The 18,187-nt window shown below is 42.6% G+C and overlaps 1 protein-coding gene across 4 annotated transcripts; it reads left to right on the top strand.

The window, feature by feature from the left end:
• Nucleotides 1–1,085: 1,085 nt before the first annotated feature.
• On the top strand, nt 1,086–17,330 carry TNFAIP3 (TNF alpha induced protein 3). 4 transcript variants are annotated; one of them, XM_062572488.1, is made up of 9 exons: nt 1,086–1,330; nt 4,696–5,008; nt 9,196–9,386; nt 9,614–9,761; nt 9,969–10,139; nt 10,904–11,084; nt 12,522–13,447; nt 14,792–15,024; nt 15,803–17,330. In XM_062572488.1, exons 2-9 carry the CDS (start codon nt 4,711–4,713, stop codon nt 16,082–16,084), a joined length of 2,430 nt encoding a protein of 809 aa, XP_062428472.1. In that variant the 5' UTR covers nt 1,086–1,330; nt 4,696–4,710; the 3' UTR covers nt 16,085–17,330. The 4 variants fall into 4 exon arrangements, with proteins under 4 accessions (XP_062428472.1, XP_062428469.1, XP_062428468.1 ...); XM_062572485.1 differs by lacking the exon at nt 1,086–1,330 and adding an exon at nt 2,980–3,219; XM_062572484.1 differs by lacking the exon at nt 1,086–1,330 and having other exon boundaries at nt 4,635–5,008.
• Nucleotides 17,331–18,187: the final 857 nt, after the last annotated feature.

The following is an 18,187-nucleotide window of genomic DNA, read 5'->3' as shown; positions in this document are numbered from 1 at the left end:
CTTAAATGATTCTTACAAATTGCTAGGTGTAGCCAAGAGTTTACAAACTCTTAGATTCAGACATACTAAGATGTCCTTGTCTTGCTAACTTTAGTTGGAAATCCTGTCCCTTTCCTACAATAGCTTTCCCTTGAGCAGGACTGGATTAAAGTATATTAACACTTCCTGCCTAAAATACCAGCCTATGCAGTTATGTGATTATGTATCAGAGTCTAACCTTTAATTAACAAAATGAAGTCACTTGTGGTTACTTACAATAGAAAGCCAAAACTGCGAAGCAGATGTAACCTAAAAAAAGAACACCGACTGAGTTTGAAAACAGTCTAGAAGAACAGTCGCTTCAGACGGGACGGGCTCTCTTTCCCTCTTGCTGGCATGTTACCTCCAGGGCCCACTCCCGGGAGGGCACCCACAAGCGAGCCTTCCTGATGTGCCAGAGGAAGGGGGTAGGGGGCTGGCTGCCACGCTTGTTTGCTTGGCAGAGAGGATCGCACTGCTCAGGAGGAAGAGGGGAAACCTGAGTCCCTGGTCATTGGCACTGCTGCTGACTGTCCAGCACAAACCCTTCCAGTCCGAGGGGCCTTTTGCATGGCCGTTGTCACACCGGGGAGATCCCTTGCAGGAGCGCAGGACGTAAAGGGGTCGGTTTGTCTACAAACCTGCTTACGCCCCCTTAGAAGCGGGCAGCTGCGCCCGTGGGGCACGGACGGAGAGCCGGACGGTGGGCAAGGCCACCACTGGGTGGGGGGGGAGGCGACGCGGCGTTATCAGCGGTGCCGCCGCGCTGCAGCGGCACCGGCGCGGCGAGCCGGGGCGCCACGGCTGCTGCAGGCAGCGTGCGGGCGGGCTGCGGGCCGCCGCGGGCCGGGCCCGGCGCGGCGGGCGCGGGCGGCTGCCGAGGGCCGCGGCGCGGCGCGGCGCGGGGCCCCGCGGCGCCCCCTGGCGGCGGCGCGGCGCAGCAGCCGGCGGCGGCGCTGCGGTTGTCACATGTCGGAAAGTCCCAGGCGCTGAAGGTGGAAATCCCCGGTGGGGGTTTTTGCCCGGGCACTAAAACAGAAAGGGAAAAAACAAGAGGCTCGGCTCAGCCGCTCATTCTGGAGCGGAGGCAGTGGCGGCAGCAGCTCCGGCGGGGAGGGGGCGGCCGAGGGAAGCCCGGCCCGACGCCACGAGTGACCCCGGGGCCGCCGCCAGCGCGGCAGCAGCGGCAGCGGCAGCAGCGCAGGCTCCGCGGGGTTCATGGCCCCCGCGCTCGGCCGCGCCAGCCCGCTGCTCAGCAGGACCTAGGAGCGGAGCCCAGCGCCGCCGGCCGCAGGACCCCGGCCGCCGAGAGGTAACGGCCGCCGCGGGCTGCGCCAGGCCCGGCGCTCGCTGCGCGCCCGCCGCGGGGGCGGCGGGTGGGGGCGGCCGCCCCGCGCGGGGCCCCGGCCGCGGCCGCGGCAGCGGGAGCGGCGGCGGCGGCGGCGCGGGCTTTGCGGCAGCTTTGGGGAGCTCTCTCGGCGGGCGGAGAAATTGTGCCCTCTGTTGACTAGCGGCGCTGCAGGGGCTTGCTCGGGGATCCTGCCGGTCGATGGGGCTGCTGCAGTAAGCTTTTCTTAGCGTGTGTTTCGCAGGACCTGATTTGCCGGGATTTTTTTTTTTTAATATACTTGCTTTTGGTGCTTGCAGTGCCAGAAAACTTTTCTACCTTAAGCTCTTCTTACATAAAACTGGTTGTAATATAGATAGTCGTTTGCGTCTTGTGTATGCATGCTTCCAGCAGACCAGGACATTATATAATTAAGTTACTTAGAGTAGTCGTGTGGTTTGTAAAATACCCTGAAATCCTGATCTTGTTTTAGTGTCTGGTAAATGCTGCTAATACGCTTAATTCTGTACAGAGCATCTGAGTGCAGAAATCAGTGGAAGCTGAAGACCCATCTAGTTAATATGTATTAAGCATATTTATTTTAGAGTTTGATATAGTCTTAGCATTATCTTAGCAAAAGACTATATTATTGCCATTTTTCGGATAGAGGACGGAGAATTAAAGCAATTTTAGCAAGCCAGCAGCAGAGCTCAGAACAGAATACGGGTTTTCCTAAATTTCCCAAATTTGGGGTTTTCCAGCATCCCATGTATTAATATTTTGGGAAAAGATCCTGCTTAAGTTAGCCATTTAATCTCTGGTTATTGCTTCTTTCTGAGAATTCATAGTAGTTACATGCTGAAGTAATTAAGTAGTGTAGTAAAATCTAGTGTAGTATGAAGTAGTATAATTGTAGCTGAGTTGTCTGTTGAGTTTCATTAGCTTAGGTGGCTGCTGAGTTCTATTTGTTTCATCACACTGTCTTTTGAAATAATGGTGTTCAGCCTTTTCTTTGATTAATATTTAAGCACTGCAAATGGCACAGACAGTACTTTACCTGTGTGTTACACCTATCGTGTGTGTGTATATATATGTGTGTATGTGTGTAAATACACACACATATATATGTGTATATATACATAAATATATAAATAATATTGAATAATATCATTTCAGTGAATACTTAAGTAGCAAAAAGTACAAGTTTACAGAATGTTGGAAATAACCATTTCAGGGGTCCATGTCAGTAGTGCTTAATCATGTGATTAGTCTTTATTCATGTAAAAAAATCCCACTGACTCAATGACTCTACTGATGTAATTAAGAAATTTAACATTCTGATCTACAAAAAGTACAGCTGTGGTTATTAAATAGATTAATAAAGGGTTGTTTAAGAAATGAAATATAAAGCATCCATACAATTACATACAGGACTACATCAGTAATATGCAAAACTATATTGTTTGGGGGTGTGGATGAGAAAATAAGTTTATTCCATTTTAAGGCTGTATATTCCTAGGAGGTATGTTTAGAATATGCAGTCTTTATTAACTAGAGGAAAGCTTTTCCATGTGTTCGCAGCTGTGATGGCTGTGAGCACTGCTGCTTGCATGAGCAGAGGAAATTCTGTGTGAATTACATTGCCCTAGTTGAGCAAAGTGGCTCACAGTGGCTGTACTGCCTTTGCAGCTTTGCTTTGTCTGCCTCTGTTCAGGGCTTTATAGGATGCACATCGACTCTGTAGATCAGTTGGTTCTGGGAGAGGATACACAAGGCAACTCTTGGCAGGAAGAGTCTGAGGTCTCATCTTATCCTGGTGAAGTCCTTTCCAGGGCTCCCGCTGAAGGTGGATTTTGCCAGTGGAAGCAGCGCGGGTGAGGAGATGAGAGACATTGGTTCCCTTCCTGTGCGGAGTAGCTTGCTTGTGTCCTGTGTGAGAGGGCTCTTCGGCCTCAATAGGCTTGGGAGCACCTTCCCAGTCCCTCTGGCAGGTTATCATTCATCTTCTTCTCTCTGCCCTCCAGACTTCCATGTCTGCAAGACAACTTCCTAATAGTTGCTCTGCTCAGTTTTCGTTGTTTCTGGTCTTCTTCAACTTAATATATTTATCAAGACTAGATGGCTTGATAGTTGTCGCTGTTATATTTGTATGTAATTCATAATCACAATGGTAGGTTCTCTTAATACGACCAAATGAATTCTAAATTTTAGATATGCCTACATTTATTAAGAGAAATGTTTACTTTTTCTCCTTTTAAACAGAGTAGTAATGTACAGAGTAGTGTGGAGAGTCTTTCCGTGTGAAAATATGTTGCTAGAGGTGTTACTATTGTGCGCGGGATTCTTGTGAGACATAGTCCTTACATTTGGCCCTAACTAGTCACAACACTGGTATGCTCTGAAAAAGTATTTCAGATGGTGTAGATTGAGGTTATATGTTTTTTTTTTGATTCTCCTGCTGTAGCCAGTCAGACCAGAGGTACTGAAGAAAGGGATGCTGGCTAGTAAACATTAATGGTCTCACTGTGGAAAAATATTGGGGTTTTTGAGCCAAGTGGAAATGCTTTTTCAGCTATGTTGACTTACTGCTGAGTAATAGTGGGACTGCAGTTTGCACCCCCACACACTGCACAAGCACCTCTGTGCCATAGAATACTACTGTTCACGTAATATAAGGAGCCCTGAGAAGAGTAGCATAAATCTGGCCTTCAGTGCTTGCTCTGCTGCAGATTCCTCATTTGCCCTCTTCAGCCACCGTAAGTATGGGGCAGATACTAGCATGGCATGCAATTCTTCAGGCTATCTCTTTTTGTACGGTACCAGGCATCACTTTTCAGAATGTATGGGCTGTGAAAGTCTGAAGTGGTCATTCTCTGCTTTTTTTGGCATGTCGTCAAAACAAAAGCTTGAAACACGCTGAAACTTCATTGGGTTCATAAGGGATTACACTGTGCAGTTATCAATTAGTCAGGTCTCCAAGATAATTTTCCATTCCCTTGATTCTTCCTTCTTTTATCCTTACTTTGATGCAGACTTCTTTTTCAACAGTGATACAATCTTCTTGGTTCATTATGAATAAATTCTCTTTAATATCTCAGTAAATGATCAAAGTAGATGATTGGGATTAGCTGTTCAGAGTCTATTTTCTGAGTAATGCAGAGAGATTTCTGGATATGAGATTTAAAAATCATTATCTGTATAAGCTCGGAGTGGACTGAGTCCACTCTGTACACTTTTTAGGTAAAACTGCAATCCAAAAGTATGCATTTTAATTCCCTGCAGAAGTGATAGCACTCTGATGCATGGACATTGAAGTGTCAATAAGAGAATCTTTTTCTTCTTCATTTCAGATTTCTTCTGGGAACATGGCTGGCCAGCACATCCTTCCTCAAGCTTTATATCAGAGCAATATGCTGAAGGCTGTGAAGATCAGAGAGAGAACTCCTGAAGATCTGGTCAAATCCCCCAATGGAATAATTCACCACTTCAGAACTATGCACAGATACACCATAGAAATGTTCAGAATGTGCCAGTTTTGTCCTCAGTTTCGGGAAATACTTCAGAAGGCCCTGACTGACCAGGCCACCCAGACTTCACTGGAGCGCCAAAGAAAGCTGAACTGGTGCATGGAAGTTAGAAAACTTGTGCCTTTGAAGACTAATGGTAAGTTAAGAGCTGGTCTTTGCATCGGCATTAAAAAAGGTAGTAGGAATGTACCACCTTGATTAATAGTGTCCGAGTTTATGTTACTGAAACAGAAGCACATTACTTTAAAAAAAAATGTGCCTTTTCATTCTGACTTTGTAAACTGAAATTTTTTCCACATGGCATATTGTTGTGAGTCTCTCACAGTCCTCCACCTTTATCATGGTATTAAGAATAGCTTGCAAATTACAGAGATGGTTTCGTAATACCAGTGGCATGTCAGCACCTAATATCATGTGAGAACTTTGTCTTAGAATCCATCACCTTTCTGTGAATCTGACTCCGTTAAGGGATGGCTGCCTCACTGAGAGTCCTGGATGGCCCCTAATGTCAAGCAAGAGGAGACTTCGGATGCCTGGAGTGACAAGGATATGTTTCCTTGTATTTATAGAAGTCAATACTCGGTTATAATCCCTGCCTTTGTAACTGGCAAGTGAGGTTGAGCTGCTGTCCCAGATGGAGCCACTGTGTCAGCAGGCGTCTTGGACTTCCAGCCTCAAGGAAATGACCTTTGTGACAGGCATCAGCACCTCGTGCCGTCAGGCTGACTAATGCTCAATTAACTGATAAGCTTAGCAGGCTTTGGCTTCCCTCAGGACTCAACCCTAATTCCAGTGTGTGCAAACGACAACAGTGTTTGTGTAACAAGAAGTGTGCGATGCCCTTTGCTTTCAAGGGTCAGTGCAGTTTTAGGACTTTACTTCAGGGTTACGTTGTTAATGTGTGCTTTGTCAGGTACCCTAAGTAAAAGGGTACAGCTGTAGTGCAAAGATGTCTTGAATAGAGTGCATGTGTCTGTGTATTCATGAGCTGGTAACTTTTGCACATGACTGTGAGGACTGCTGGACATTTCACATTCGGTAGAGGATGGGTCCGGCAATGGCTGTGATGTACGGTCATGCAACTGCAAGCCTGGTCTCAGAAGTCTCGACAGCATATAGTACCCCAGACTGGGAAGATAGACTGGGCCAATTAGGACTCCAAGAATGTGGAAAATATATCTTCTTTGCTCAAGGAGCAGGTGCTACTGGTTATAGGAACTCCAAGAGAGATGGACCTTTATTTTATGTTCTTTGAATGCGTTCTTCTCATACGTGTTTACATGCACGCTGCCTTTGTCTTCCGGACCACATTCCTCCCTTCCCAAATTCTAGTGTATTCCTTAGTCCAATTGCATGCAATTGTGTTTTACAGAAACCATTAAAAATTAGACCCACTATGTAGAGGTGACTGGCTCAGCCTTAAAGAACCCAATCCAGATTTCTGTCTCTGTAATTGTTATAGAGACAGTGACCTTTTGGTGGGCTCTTGTGGGCTGCCTCTCCACTTGCCTAAAATTCTCAAGATTTTAATTAGGCTCTGCATGCAGGCTGCATAATCTAGAACTTCTAGAAGGATTGGAGTTGCGGCAAGGGCAGGCAGCACTTTACAGATGCAGTGGAAATAACATCACTCTGTATTGTGTCTTCAAAAATGTCACTCCAACAAATACACTCTATAAGATTTACTAGGAAAATGGGCAGTATATGTAATTTTTGCCCTGAGAAAAGAACAACAGAATTGGAATCCCAGACCTAGTGTTAGTCTGTGTTCTGCAGGGGCTGAGATGGCTTGGATGGGCCCTTATTGATGGTAACACAATATTCAGTGAATATGGTCCAGTGAGTTGTCTCGTGACTGTAGACCAGTTTTTACAAATGGGAATAGTTTATGCACTGGTGACCTGGAGCCCATCCTTGAGTAGGTGTACCAGTATATATGATATTGAAATATTCAGGTTGGTTTGTGTCTCTGTCTCCCTCTCTACCTCTCCCCACCCCCCAACAATGAACTTGGCTTTAGTTCAGTGTTTCAAAGTCATTAAGTGCATATATAGAGGAGTGGCTTTGGGAAACTGTGATTTATGCAAAATAGTCGTGGCTCGGAAGCTTTGCAGGAATGCGAAGGTGAACTATGGATTGAGGGAAAGGAACACTGAGAGAGGGGACAGAAGCTTGTAGAAGCCGTGTAATAGTCCAGAAAACAACATTATTCAAATGAATAGAAATGATGTTTTTTTTTCCTTCCCACATGGCGTAAAGAATATTTTTAAAAGCTTTTGGCTGCTTAACCTGTAGACATGGGAGGGATATATTATCTTTTTTAGTCAACAATGGGCTTTCTTCCAAAACTTCTCTCTTTTTCTGATTAAGGTTTTAATTTTTGAAAATTGAAGAAGTGTATCTTTTAGGATTTCGTTAATATGGATTTTAGCTAATGTGTACATGAATTTACAGAGTTGTTGTGTATTTAAAAAAAATAAAAGCCATTGTGAATCACCACACATTTATTTGCAGACGTGTGAATGGAGGATAAAAGGAAGGAAGTAGGAGGTATAAAAATTGAAACTGAGTTTAAAAAAAAAATTAAAAAATTCCAGCATCTATTGGTTGTAGAGATTTCACTTGTATAATGAATAGGCACTCATTCCAGCTTGCCCAGCCACACCCCCCGGGAAAGTCCGCCGGAGACTTCACTGCTCAGCCGTGCGCACTGCAGAACAAAAAGTACAACTGTTGCTCAATTGCTAGTCAAATAGCACGGGGGAATTCCAAGTGCTGCGTAAGGAATTTTGTGCCGTGGTTCTCAATAAAGAACTGAAAGTGAGCTCTGAAAGAAAAAAAAAAATCTTATCTTTGCTCTAGATTTTGCAAAGGGAAAACTTTATTGGGATTAATATGTCATCTTTCTTGTTCGGAAGGAAACCCAGTCAGTTTTTCTGTATTATGTGCTGTTCCCTGATTCTGAGCTCAAGTATGCTGTTTGCAGACGTTAAGTAAGCTTTGCAAGACAAGATTCGGAAACCAAAAGGCAACTGCAAGAGCCTGATATGTGACGAGGCTGTAACAATTTATAAAATGCTAAGAGGACTTCAAGTGATTTTTTCAGGATCTGGAGGCTGTTGTAGATTCTCCTGTGCAGTTTCATAGAAAAAGAGAAGAAGTGCACAAATGATGTACTTGAGCTCATAATGCACATAGCAAGCTGGCATTTTTAGCTGACATTTTAACTTTTTTGTGCGTGGAAGGTCTTTGAATTTTTATTCACATGAGTGAAATCTAGTAGCTCTGCCATGGTTGAAGTCCTCTATTCTGAGGAAATTATTGTGGTGTAAACAGCAGACCTAGTTTTAAATCTGAGGATGTGACAGTAGTGATTCTTGATTTCTCTCCTTCAAAAGATTTTTGAGGAAGATGGGTAGAGGTAGAACACCTTTTGATCGAGTTAGCTACTTTGATTCTTAGTTTCCTCACCTGTGAAATTGCAGAACATTGCTTTCCTGCCTTCCTATGGAGTATGGAGGACTTTTTGAATGGAAAAGTGTTCTACCAATGAAAAGGAAATCATTATGCTATTCATTTAAGTAGTTTTAATTTTGTCTTTTAGAAATACAGCCCTCTAACAAATATTTTCAACATCAAGCACACAGCCCATGTTCTGAGAGGAAGGGAAGACGTGTGTAAAGCAATTGCTTTGCACGCATCACCTGTTCTTCCCTTTCTGTCTTTCTTTTTCTTTTTGTTTTGGGTTTTTGATTTTTTTTTTTTTTTTTTTTTTTGTACTCCTCCATCAAGTACAGCCAAGTGCCAAGCCCTACAATGCAGTGCTCGTCAGGGGACTTGAGGCTCACTGTTACTACAATATATTCTTAGTATTTTTCATTATCTCTTACCCAAATGTACACCTGATGGCACGGGGTAATTTCCCTCATTAGCATTTATACATTCCTTTTTAGTTCTAAAATAGCTTTGTCGTGTTAATTCAGCTGTGTTTGTTGCTTGCAGCTGATTGTAAAATTTAGTTCATGATATCAGTCAAAGTTAAATAAGATAGACAAGGAGCAGGCTTCCCACCATTGCTGAGTGACAGCTTAATACCACGTGTTGAAAGAGTGATAACAGTAGAGAGGCAACCAGCTTGATTTCTCCCTCTGAGCAGGGAGCTGATAGCTGTGATCTTGTTAAAAGTCTACTTGTAGAAGCCTTGGAGAGAAATGCACATGGGATATAGGTGGTGTGCATTTCTACATCCTGTGTCTTTTTCTTTTTTTCTTAATGTAGTCATTTAAAACAATGCACTCTTATTTTTTTCTTTCTTTTTTGCAGGTGATGGAAATTGCCTCATGCATGCTGCATCCCAGTACATGTGGGGTATTGAAGATATTGACCTTGTCTTAAGAAAAACATTGTTCAGCACACTCAGGGAGATAGATACACGGAACTTCAAGCTCCGCTGGCAGAGGGAGGCAATTAAGTCCCAGGATTTTGTAGAAACAGGACTCCATTATGACACCCGAGTAAGTTGGCTTAAAGGAATCATGCTGTTTTCTGAGTGCTCGTCATCATCAATATTTGTGTTGATGACTCTGTTTTATTTTCGTTTCCACTGTTAGTGGAGAGTAGAAACATTGTCCCTTTGAAGGAAAAGGGAAAATGTTCATATTTTGAGCACTGCTGAGTTGCAGTTGGTTCCTGATCTCCCCATCTCTGAACCACTGCTGACAGATGTTGATTCTTTCCTCAGAACTGGGAGGAAGAGTGGGAATACCTCATTGAAATGACATCCCCGGAAACATCTGGGGCTCGAAACAGGCTTCCATATAATGCACTAGAAGAAATCCACATCTTCATCCTTGCTAACATCCTCAGAAGGCCAATCATTGTCCTTGCAGGTGAGTTGTTCAGCCAGTCATCTCACTTTAAGGACAGTACGCTTTAGTAGTGCTTTTCTTTAGCTGTTGTTGCTTTCAGATAAAACTATTTTAAAATTGGGAGTTTTCTGCAATTGTTCTGAAACACAAGAATGTTGATGTTTTCTCTTGCCTGTAGCACATATGTATTTGCTTTTAATCATTGGATTTTTTTTCTTCTTTTCTCAGATAAAGTGGTAAGAAGTTTAGAATCAGGCTCCAGCTTTGCTCCTCTGAATGTTGGTGGCATTTACTTGCCTCTCCTTTGGCCAGCTGAAGAATGCTACAGATATCCAATTGTGCTTGGCTATGACAATATGCATTTTACACCACTAGTGACTCTGAAGGACAGTGGGCCAGGTATTTTCCAAGTACCTTGTCTCGGTATTTGTGTATCCTCTTTAGTACCTTTATGCTGATAAAGTGTTTGAAATATAATCTGGTTTAGATTTGTATTTTAAAGTTAAAACAAATTTAAGATTTCTTCTGAATCTGTTCTCAATGTGTAAGCAGATTAAGCTGTATGTAGGTATATTTGAATAGAAATTAAGGGTTGTCTTCAAAATGACAGTTGAAAGTATAATACAACTGGCCTGATTACAGGTTGGGATCACTGAAAGGGTAGCCTCTGCTTCATTCTAGCTTTCATCCATGCCCTGTTATAAAAAAAGTTTTGGAGGACATGGTCTCACAACTGTGTAGACTTTCCTGGGAGGGATAGTGATACATATGTTTGCTGCTTTTTAATGCATCTCTTCTGCATGTGGTAACACTTTTCTAGGTTCAGGTTAGGACATCACCTTTTGAGAAGGTATAATAAATTAAAATCTCCAATACTGGCTACACTGAGAAGAAAGATGCTCCAGGAATATTAAAACTGCAGTAGAATGGAGCTAGATTTATAATGCAGACGTGTCTGCTTTCTTCACCAGCTGTATTATTTAGAAACTGGTTGCTCTTGCCAGCCACTCTTTTGTCTCTTCAAAATTCAGCAACAGTAGTGACATCTCCGTATGTTGTATCTTATGGCTACTCCTCTATGGTAAAACATTATATGTAAATATATATGTTATATTATATTATATTTATTAATATATATATAAACTCTTTCCATTTTCACACAGAAATCCGGGCTGTCCCTTTGGTCACCAGTGAACGAGGCAGATTTGAAGACTTGAACGTGCACTTCCTGACAGACACAGAGGAGAGGGAGAAAGAGCAGCTGCTAAAAGACTACTTGATAGTGATAGAAATTCCAGTGCAAGGCTGGGATCATGGTACAACTCATTTAATTAATGCTGCAAAGTGAGTGTCACTCTTCATTCCTCAAAGTTATGCTGTTTATGATGGTGGTAGAACCTGATAGCCCTGTGTGTGCCTTTCACATAGCATACGTGCTTACCCTCTGCACTGTGAAATATTGGCATTATTATTGATGTGCTTTTAAGTAGTATGAGCTCAAACCAGTCTCAAAGTTAGAGCCAAAAGTGTCTTCAGATTTAGAAAAGTGAAACTAGTATTTTAAAAGAGCAAAGCTAATAGTTTCGTTGACTTTTAGATTACTCAGGGAGAAGGCTAAAATGGATAATACCAGAAATGAGTAAGACAGAATTTTGACACTTTATATGAGTATAAATTGCATGAAGTGCATTTTACGTAGTTTTGGCTGTGTTTGGTAAAGTTGTTGGTGGTGATTTTTCCGAAATGCCAATCACTTGAAACATTGTGCTGTTACAGTGTTGTAGCAGTATTGCAGGCAGGAAGCTGTGAGTTGTGGAGAAACTAGAATCTGGTTTCATCCCAGATAATATCCAGTAAAATGTAGAGAGCATTTAGGGAACGTTAGCATCGATATCTGTCCTTCCCCGTCACAAATGTGCGAGGGAAGTAACTGCCTATATCCTCTGTGTTTACTTCCATTCCTACACAGAGAGATCTCTTTATTTATGCTGGTTTGGCAGCCTTTAAAAAATTGAAATCCTCCAACCCGAAAGATATGTGTGTGCACAGAGTAGTAGCGCAGCTTCCTCAGCCATACTGAGCCAATGGTTATTGAAGGTATCAGTAATGCTAGCTCCTCATTGTCTGCAGCTTCTGATAGACTGGTGATATGGAGTTTTCCCAGAGGTCAAGGGAAGTGCAGGGTTTGGATTATGGATGCTAGTGCAATAGGAACTTGACTGAAGCCATTTAGTTTGTTTCAAGAATTTGATTTTTAGCTACAGACCCAATAGGGCAAAACCAGAAGCAGATATTGATAAACTATATCATGATATACTTAGCCTACTGTAGGAAAAAATTGTTTTCAATTATTTTCACCAGTATGGACTGGTGAACAGAGAGGTCTTCCAGTCTGACCTCAGCCTGCCTGAGCTTCAGTCTTCTGAGGAATTTAAGGTTTGGGGGATCTTTCTTTTCACTTCTTAGAGATTATTCATCTTCTGCCTGCAAACAACTCTCACAGACCGAAAACCCTCATCTTGAAAACTCTTTTAAGAATACTTCTGATTAGCATTGTATCAGACCATTTCTTTAGATGTGAAAGTATCCATTTGACATCACTAGACACCTACATTTAAAATTATTTCCATTTAAAGCAACAGTTTAACATCCTGGATCTTTTAGCTGAGTACTATGGATATGCTTTAAAGCTACATTTCCTCCTAAGACTGGTTGTATTTGCCTCCACCCCCACCATCTGCCTATTTCAGTCACTAACAGTCTTCATTTTCTGGCTTCCAGGTTAGATGAAGGCAATCTACCCAAAGAAATCAACCTGGTGGAAGATTACTTTCAGCTGGTACAGCATGAGTACAAGAAATGGCAGGAGAACACTGAACCTGCTAGAAGAGAGACCTGCTCCAGGAACAGACAGGAATTGTCTTTTTCCCAGCTCTCCCTCTTAAAGGTGAAATGTGAAACTCCGAATTGCCCTTTCTTTATGTCTGTGAACACCCAGCCCTACTGTCATGAGTGCTTTGAACGGAGATCACAGGGAAGTAAAGGAAGAAAGCAGACCTCCAAAACAGTACCTGAGAAGCCATCAGCAGCTGGGTCAGGCTCTTCCCGTGGTGAAGGTTGTGAACCTGGAGGATGGACGTCTGAAGAGCCTGTAACAGGACCTCGCTCTGCACCTCCTACTGCTCCGAGCCTTTTCCTGTACAGCGAAACTACTGCCATGAAATGCAGGACTCCAGACTGCCCATTTACGTTAAATGTGCAACACAATGGACTTTGCGAACGCTGCTACAACTCCAGACAGCTTGGTTCTTGTAATAAATTGGATGACCTAAGACATTTAGACTATGCCACGTGTAAGGTGTGCCTTCAGAAGGCCAATAGGACCTTTAATGGCATGTGCAGCACTTGTTTCAAAAGGACTACAGAGCGTTCCTCAAATGGAGGTCCTGGTTTTATGCCTACGTGTCATCAGAGGTCTACATCTGACCCTTCCCAGATATCACAGAGTCTCATTCAGCATTCGTGCCATCAGGTTCCCAACAACAACTGTGGCGAGCTACCACTGGCAGCGCTGCCCCATGCTGTACATGGTTCAGAGGAAAAGAGGGAGAGTAACCTCTGCAGGAAACCTGGCTGCAAGTTTTTTGGAACTCCTCAGAATGAGGGCTTTTGCACACTGTGTTTCTTTGAGTACAGGGAAAACCATGGTAAGTTGAGATGTTGTGAGCTTTGTCACATTTTGGCTTCAGATAAACCTTATGAAGCTGTACACACTGAGGGCGGAAGGGCAGGTGTTCATGGAAATAGCGTAGAGCAGAAGCAGCAGTGTGAGGAGAATGTGTCTTTTGGGCCCTTATTTTGTAAAGGGGCATACAGTAACAGTATGGTAAATCTGTGAAATGCATCGTAAAACTTCCCATTGTCTTTCATGGCATCAGAACTAGGTCAGTGTGGAGTGGGTTTTAATCCCTTCCAGCCATCTGCTGCAGTAATGTTTTGGTATGATTTTTTTTCTGATTAAACTTCTTCACACCTAGACAGGTTGAAAGAATCAATGAAAGTCGTGGTGTTGTACTGGTGCTACTGAAAATCCATTCTGTTTATAATGCTTTCAAAAGGCATTGGGATTAATTTGGAGGCGTACATTCATTCTAGATGTAACTGATGTAATATTCTGGTGTAACTACCAAAGTCACCTTGATAAACAGAGGATATAGGACTGTAGCTAGTGTGCTTGCATTTTGATGTAACTTAGAATATCTTGTTAAAATGTACTTTGAACTCTCTCTTGGTATGCATGCACGTGGGTGTGTATAAAGTCAGGACTTTAGGAAGATGAATAGCCTGTGAATAAATCATGGCATGAAATCTTCACCTTTCATACTACTGCCCTGTTACATAGCCAAAGAACCCTTGGGTACAGTGAGTAGAAGGTGTATGTACAAGCCAACTATTGCTTATCCAGTAAGACTGTTTCATTGCTGGCAAGTGTGCCAATACTGTACCTTCTACATATTTTTAAATTGGAGAACTTCTATGCTATCTTGCAATATCTTATTTTCCAGTGTTGTTCACAAGTTTTCTTTTTTTCCTTCTTATTATGGAATATGTAAGATCATTTCATGAGCTTAAAAAGCATAAGACAGTTTAACCTGTTAAGCTGTGTGCCCTTCTGCTTTTTTACCCCAAATGATTGAAACTGGGCAGGACGAAAAGAAGGTGTGGGGATAGATCACAGATAACATTCTGAAGCCAATGGCAAAATTTCTTTTAACTTAAGGGGGATCCAGTTCTCATGCTGAGGGCCAGGTTTTCACAAATCAGATGTTTCAACAATTTCTATTGTAAAAATCAGGTTATTATCAATCCCAGTCATGTAACATTAAAGAAAGTGTGTTGACTGAGGGGTCTGAAGATTATCCGAAACTCATGGTTGGGGCTAGTATTTTTTTTTCTGTCTTCTTTTTTAAACTAAGGAGCTTTTTCATAGTTACTTTTCAGTCAGATCTATTGGGCACATTCAAACTGTTTCCCCTTGCTTTGCATTACAGACAGTGCTTTGCTACGCCGTCAGAGGAGATCTCAGAGGAATTCTTCTGCAGCGGGTCAGTCTGGCAGCTCTGCTGCTGCCTTCCACAACACGGTTTCCTGCCAACGGCGAGACTGTGGTACCCTGGGTAGCACTATGCTTGAAGGGTACTGTCAGAACTGTTTCATTAAAGCCCAGAACCAGCGATTTCAGGAAGCCAGAAGAACAGAAGAACAGCTTGTGAGACAGCCAGAAGTAAGTGAACTTCCGAATATCTTCCATTTGTTTAACCCTGCCCATTTTTTCTCTCATGAGAACAACTCGAAATGTACAATACAAAATCTTTGAATTACTGCATCTTAAGTATCATGGAAAGAGAAGTAGAGAGTATCTCATGATTCTGCCTGCTGGAGCTGTGCAGCACTTGTAAAGGTTGTTCTCGATTTAGGGTTGTCAATGCTGCATTCAGTTTTGCTTCGGGTGGAATTGTATCAGCAGCCTCAGTGGAAGCAATTGGACCAGCAGTTGGTGTGTTTGCTAGCTGGGGAGAGGTTTTGATTTCTGCCCTTAGAGCTATGCTACTGCATCAAGAGATTTAGTCATCTTCATGTTGCCTTTTTCACTGAGCACATTCACAGATTTTCCTTATTCCAGTTTTTAAATTTGGTTTGTTTGTTCCTTTTACAGTAGAGAGTTTATAAAGAGAAAAAACTTTTTTCTAAGAAATGGCAGAATTTATGATATTCTTTGGTAAAGCCTGACTTGGCTCATGTGTTGTACTATTTTTACTATTCATTGTACTATGTCTCTATCTGGGAGATGAAGAGAGTAGCAGCTTGAATATGAGTTTTTTGCCTTGCTTTGCAAAGCAGACTCCCAAAGCCCTTGCAGTGTTCACAGTGGAGTTTGCTTTCTGTGTTTGCTACCAACCCCTAGTGGTTATGTACACAAAACGTTAGCAGAGTTGAAAGTAAGTGAAAAGCCTCTTGTGCTGCCAGTGTTGCCACTGACAATGTTTTTAACATTTTTCAAGAGAACAGGACAGCACAGAGATCTACAGCGAACGGCATTGACTAGCCAGAAGAGACAATGTGGTGGCGCTTCATGTAGAAACAACTTGGCCTGCCGAAGTGATGAGTTGTGCCCAGAGTGCCAGCGCCTCAGTCAACTCGTGCAGTCGGGGAATCCTAGGGATTCATCTGCAGAAGAGACTCCAAAACAACGCTGCCGAGCCCCTGCTTGCGATCACTATGGCAATGCCAAGTGCAATGGTTACTGCAATGAATGCTACCAGTTCAAACAGATCTACGGCTAGCAGCAAGGAAGAACTGGTAAAGAACAAGAAAATGATACCAACTACTTCCATAACTGAAATGGTGCTATGTCCAAAACACTTAACAGTCCGAGGAGCATAGGAGGGTGGGTGGGAAATATAATCTGTCTGCTATTGTTTCTGTTTATTCCCAAGAATGGGAATAAATATCTACTTCCTGTAAACACTGCATACAAGGACTGTTGAGAAGTACAGTTTGCTTTCTGCACAGAGCGTCTTTCACGACTACACTTTTATAATGCTGTATTTAATTCTTGGACTTCCCAGTGGGAAGTTTGAAGCATTTAAATCCAAAGAACTTCTCGGTTCTGCCTCTTTCTGCATTTCGCTCTTACTCCCAGGCAGGGAGACTTAGCTACTGCTAGAGGGACAAGAACCCTTTGCTTCGGTGTACATCAGTAAAAGGCAAGAGTTTCCTGAGAGAGATCTCCAGGACAGGCTGATGCAACCTGCAATTGAAACTGGATGAGGATGTGTAAAGAAACGTGCTTTGGTTTGCCTGCTTCCTCGCTCGTGTTCTTAAAGAGCTTGTCAAGACTCTAGGTCTTGCATGTTAAGTTGTTGCACTGAGTGGGACTGTGCTTGCGGATACTCAGCACGTAGCAGTTGGAAACAAGACCAGCAGTTTTTTAACATGCTTACTCCAATGTTTAGATCCTTTCTCAAATCTCAAGATAACTGGGAAGATATGTGATTACAGAAGCAACTTCTACCAGTGTACGTGTGTGATGGGAAATCTGAATCTTCCCATTCCCAGCATGCATGGAAGAAGGGACATCCAACAGACATTTAAGAAAAAAAAACCCAAACTTATCATAGGGTTTTATTCTGAAGCCAAAGCAGCTCTTTTCTGCTATACCGTAGCTGTCCAAAATACATGTGCTGCTCTTAATTCTCCCACTCTCCATTTCTGTCACACTGTTTTCTGATATCCTGAATGTGATGCTGTTATCATACTAATGGCTTGGAGCTTGGTAATGTGGTACTCTAGGATCAAGATTTTACTCCTGGAGATCATGCTTCCAGTTCTCAATCTGCATTTCTTTCTTTAGCAGATTTGCCTGCACCATTGTATCTGATACCTACTTCTCTCATCCCCTTTCACACTTTTTAAGTTTTCAGCATCTATTTTGCTGCTATTATTTTTGGAGGTGATACCTCTTCTGATTTACTTCTCAAGTTTAGAATCTTTTTCTAGTTATTAAAAAAATTAAAAATTAAAATAATTCATGACATATTTCTGTTAAATTTTATATATTTTATGAACTTTAAAAAATGTGAACCTATGTTTTAGTAAAATATTTATGTTATTTCAAACAATGCAATTTGAAATTTGCACATTTGGGATTTTTTTATGTATATTTACTCTTGTGTTGAATTTTACAAACTTAAATGTATAACTGAAAAAAATAAATTATTGAAGGATTGAATTTGCTGGTTTATATTGATGATGAGAGAAGGCACAACTGAGCATGAGATGTCCACTAAGGAAAGCACTTCTGTTCATGACCGCAATTTGGCAGGTTACAAAGAGTGCCAAGCCCTTTGAGGGGATGATAACTTGCTGTAGGTCTCTGTGTAGTCCCACCTTGTGTCTGTGTCCGTCAGGAAGGGCTGTCTCGCTGCTTTGTGGGAGACCTGTGCAGCCAGGGTTCATAAAGACTTAGTTTAGGCAAGCACAGTGGATTTTCAGTCCCCAGAACTTTGAGTTCAGGAGGATAGGGATAGTGCAGGACCAGGCTGCCAGGGAAGCTAGGCTAGACTGACTTGACTTTGCTTTTTTTGCTCGTCCATGCTGCTTGCATGCCAGTTTGGGCAGTGGTGGTTACTGTGGGTGCTTCCTACTTCTACCAGGCCATGCATGCAGGAGCAAAGGCTCACAGCAGCCCTACCACCTCCTCCCTTGGGAGCAGCAGGGAAGCCCCTCATCCTTTAGTCTTGGCATTTGGGTTGCTAGAGAACTCCTGAAAAGGGGTTTCAAATGTCCCTATGCAGTCAGAAGAGAGGATCCCCTTTCCACGTCAGCCCTCTCTTACTCTTTAGTCCTTACTGGCCACTCAGGACCACACTCCAGCATATTTTTAA

The sequence above is a fragment of the Rhea pennata genome, chromosome 3 (assembly GCF_028389875.1).
Source record: "Rhea pennata isolate bPtePen1 chromosome 3, bPtePen1.pri, whole genome shotgun sequence".
NCBI classification, from domain to species: Eukaryota; Metazoa; Chordata; class Aves; order Rheiformes; family Rheidae; genus Rhea; species Rhea pennata.
The sequence above is the reverse complement of the archived record's forward strand: the minus strand, read 5'-3'. Positions and strand labels throughout refer to the sequence as shown.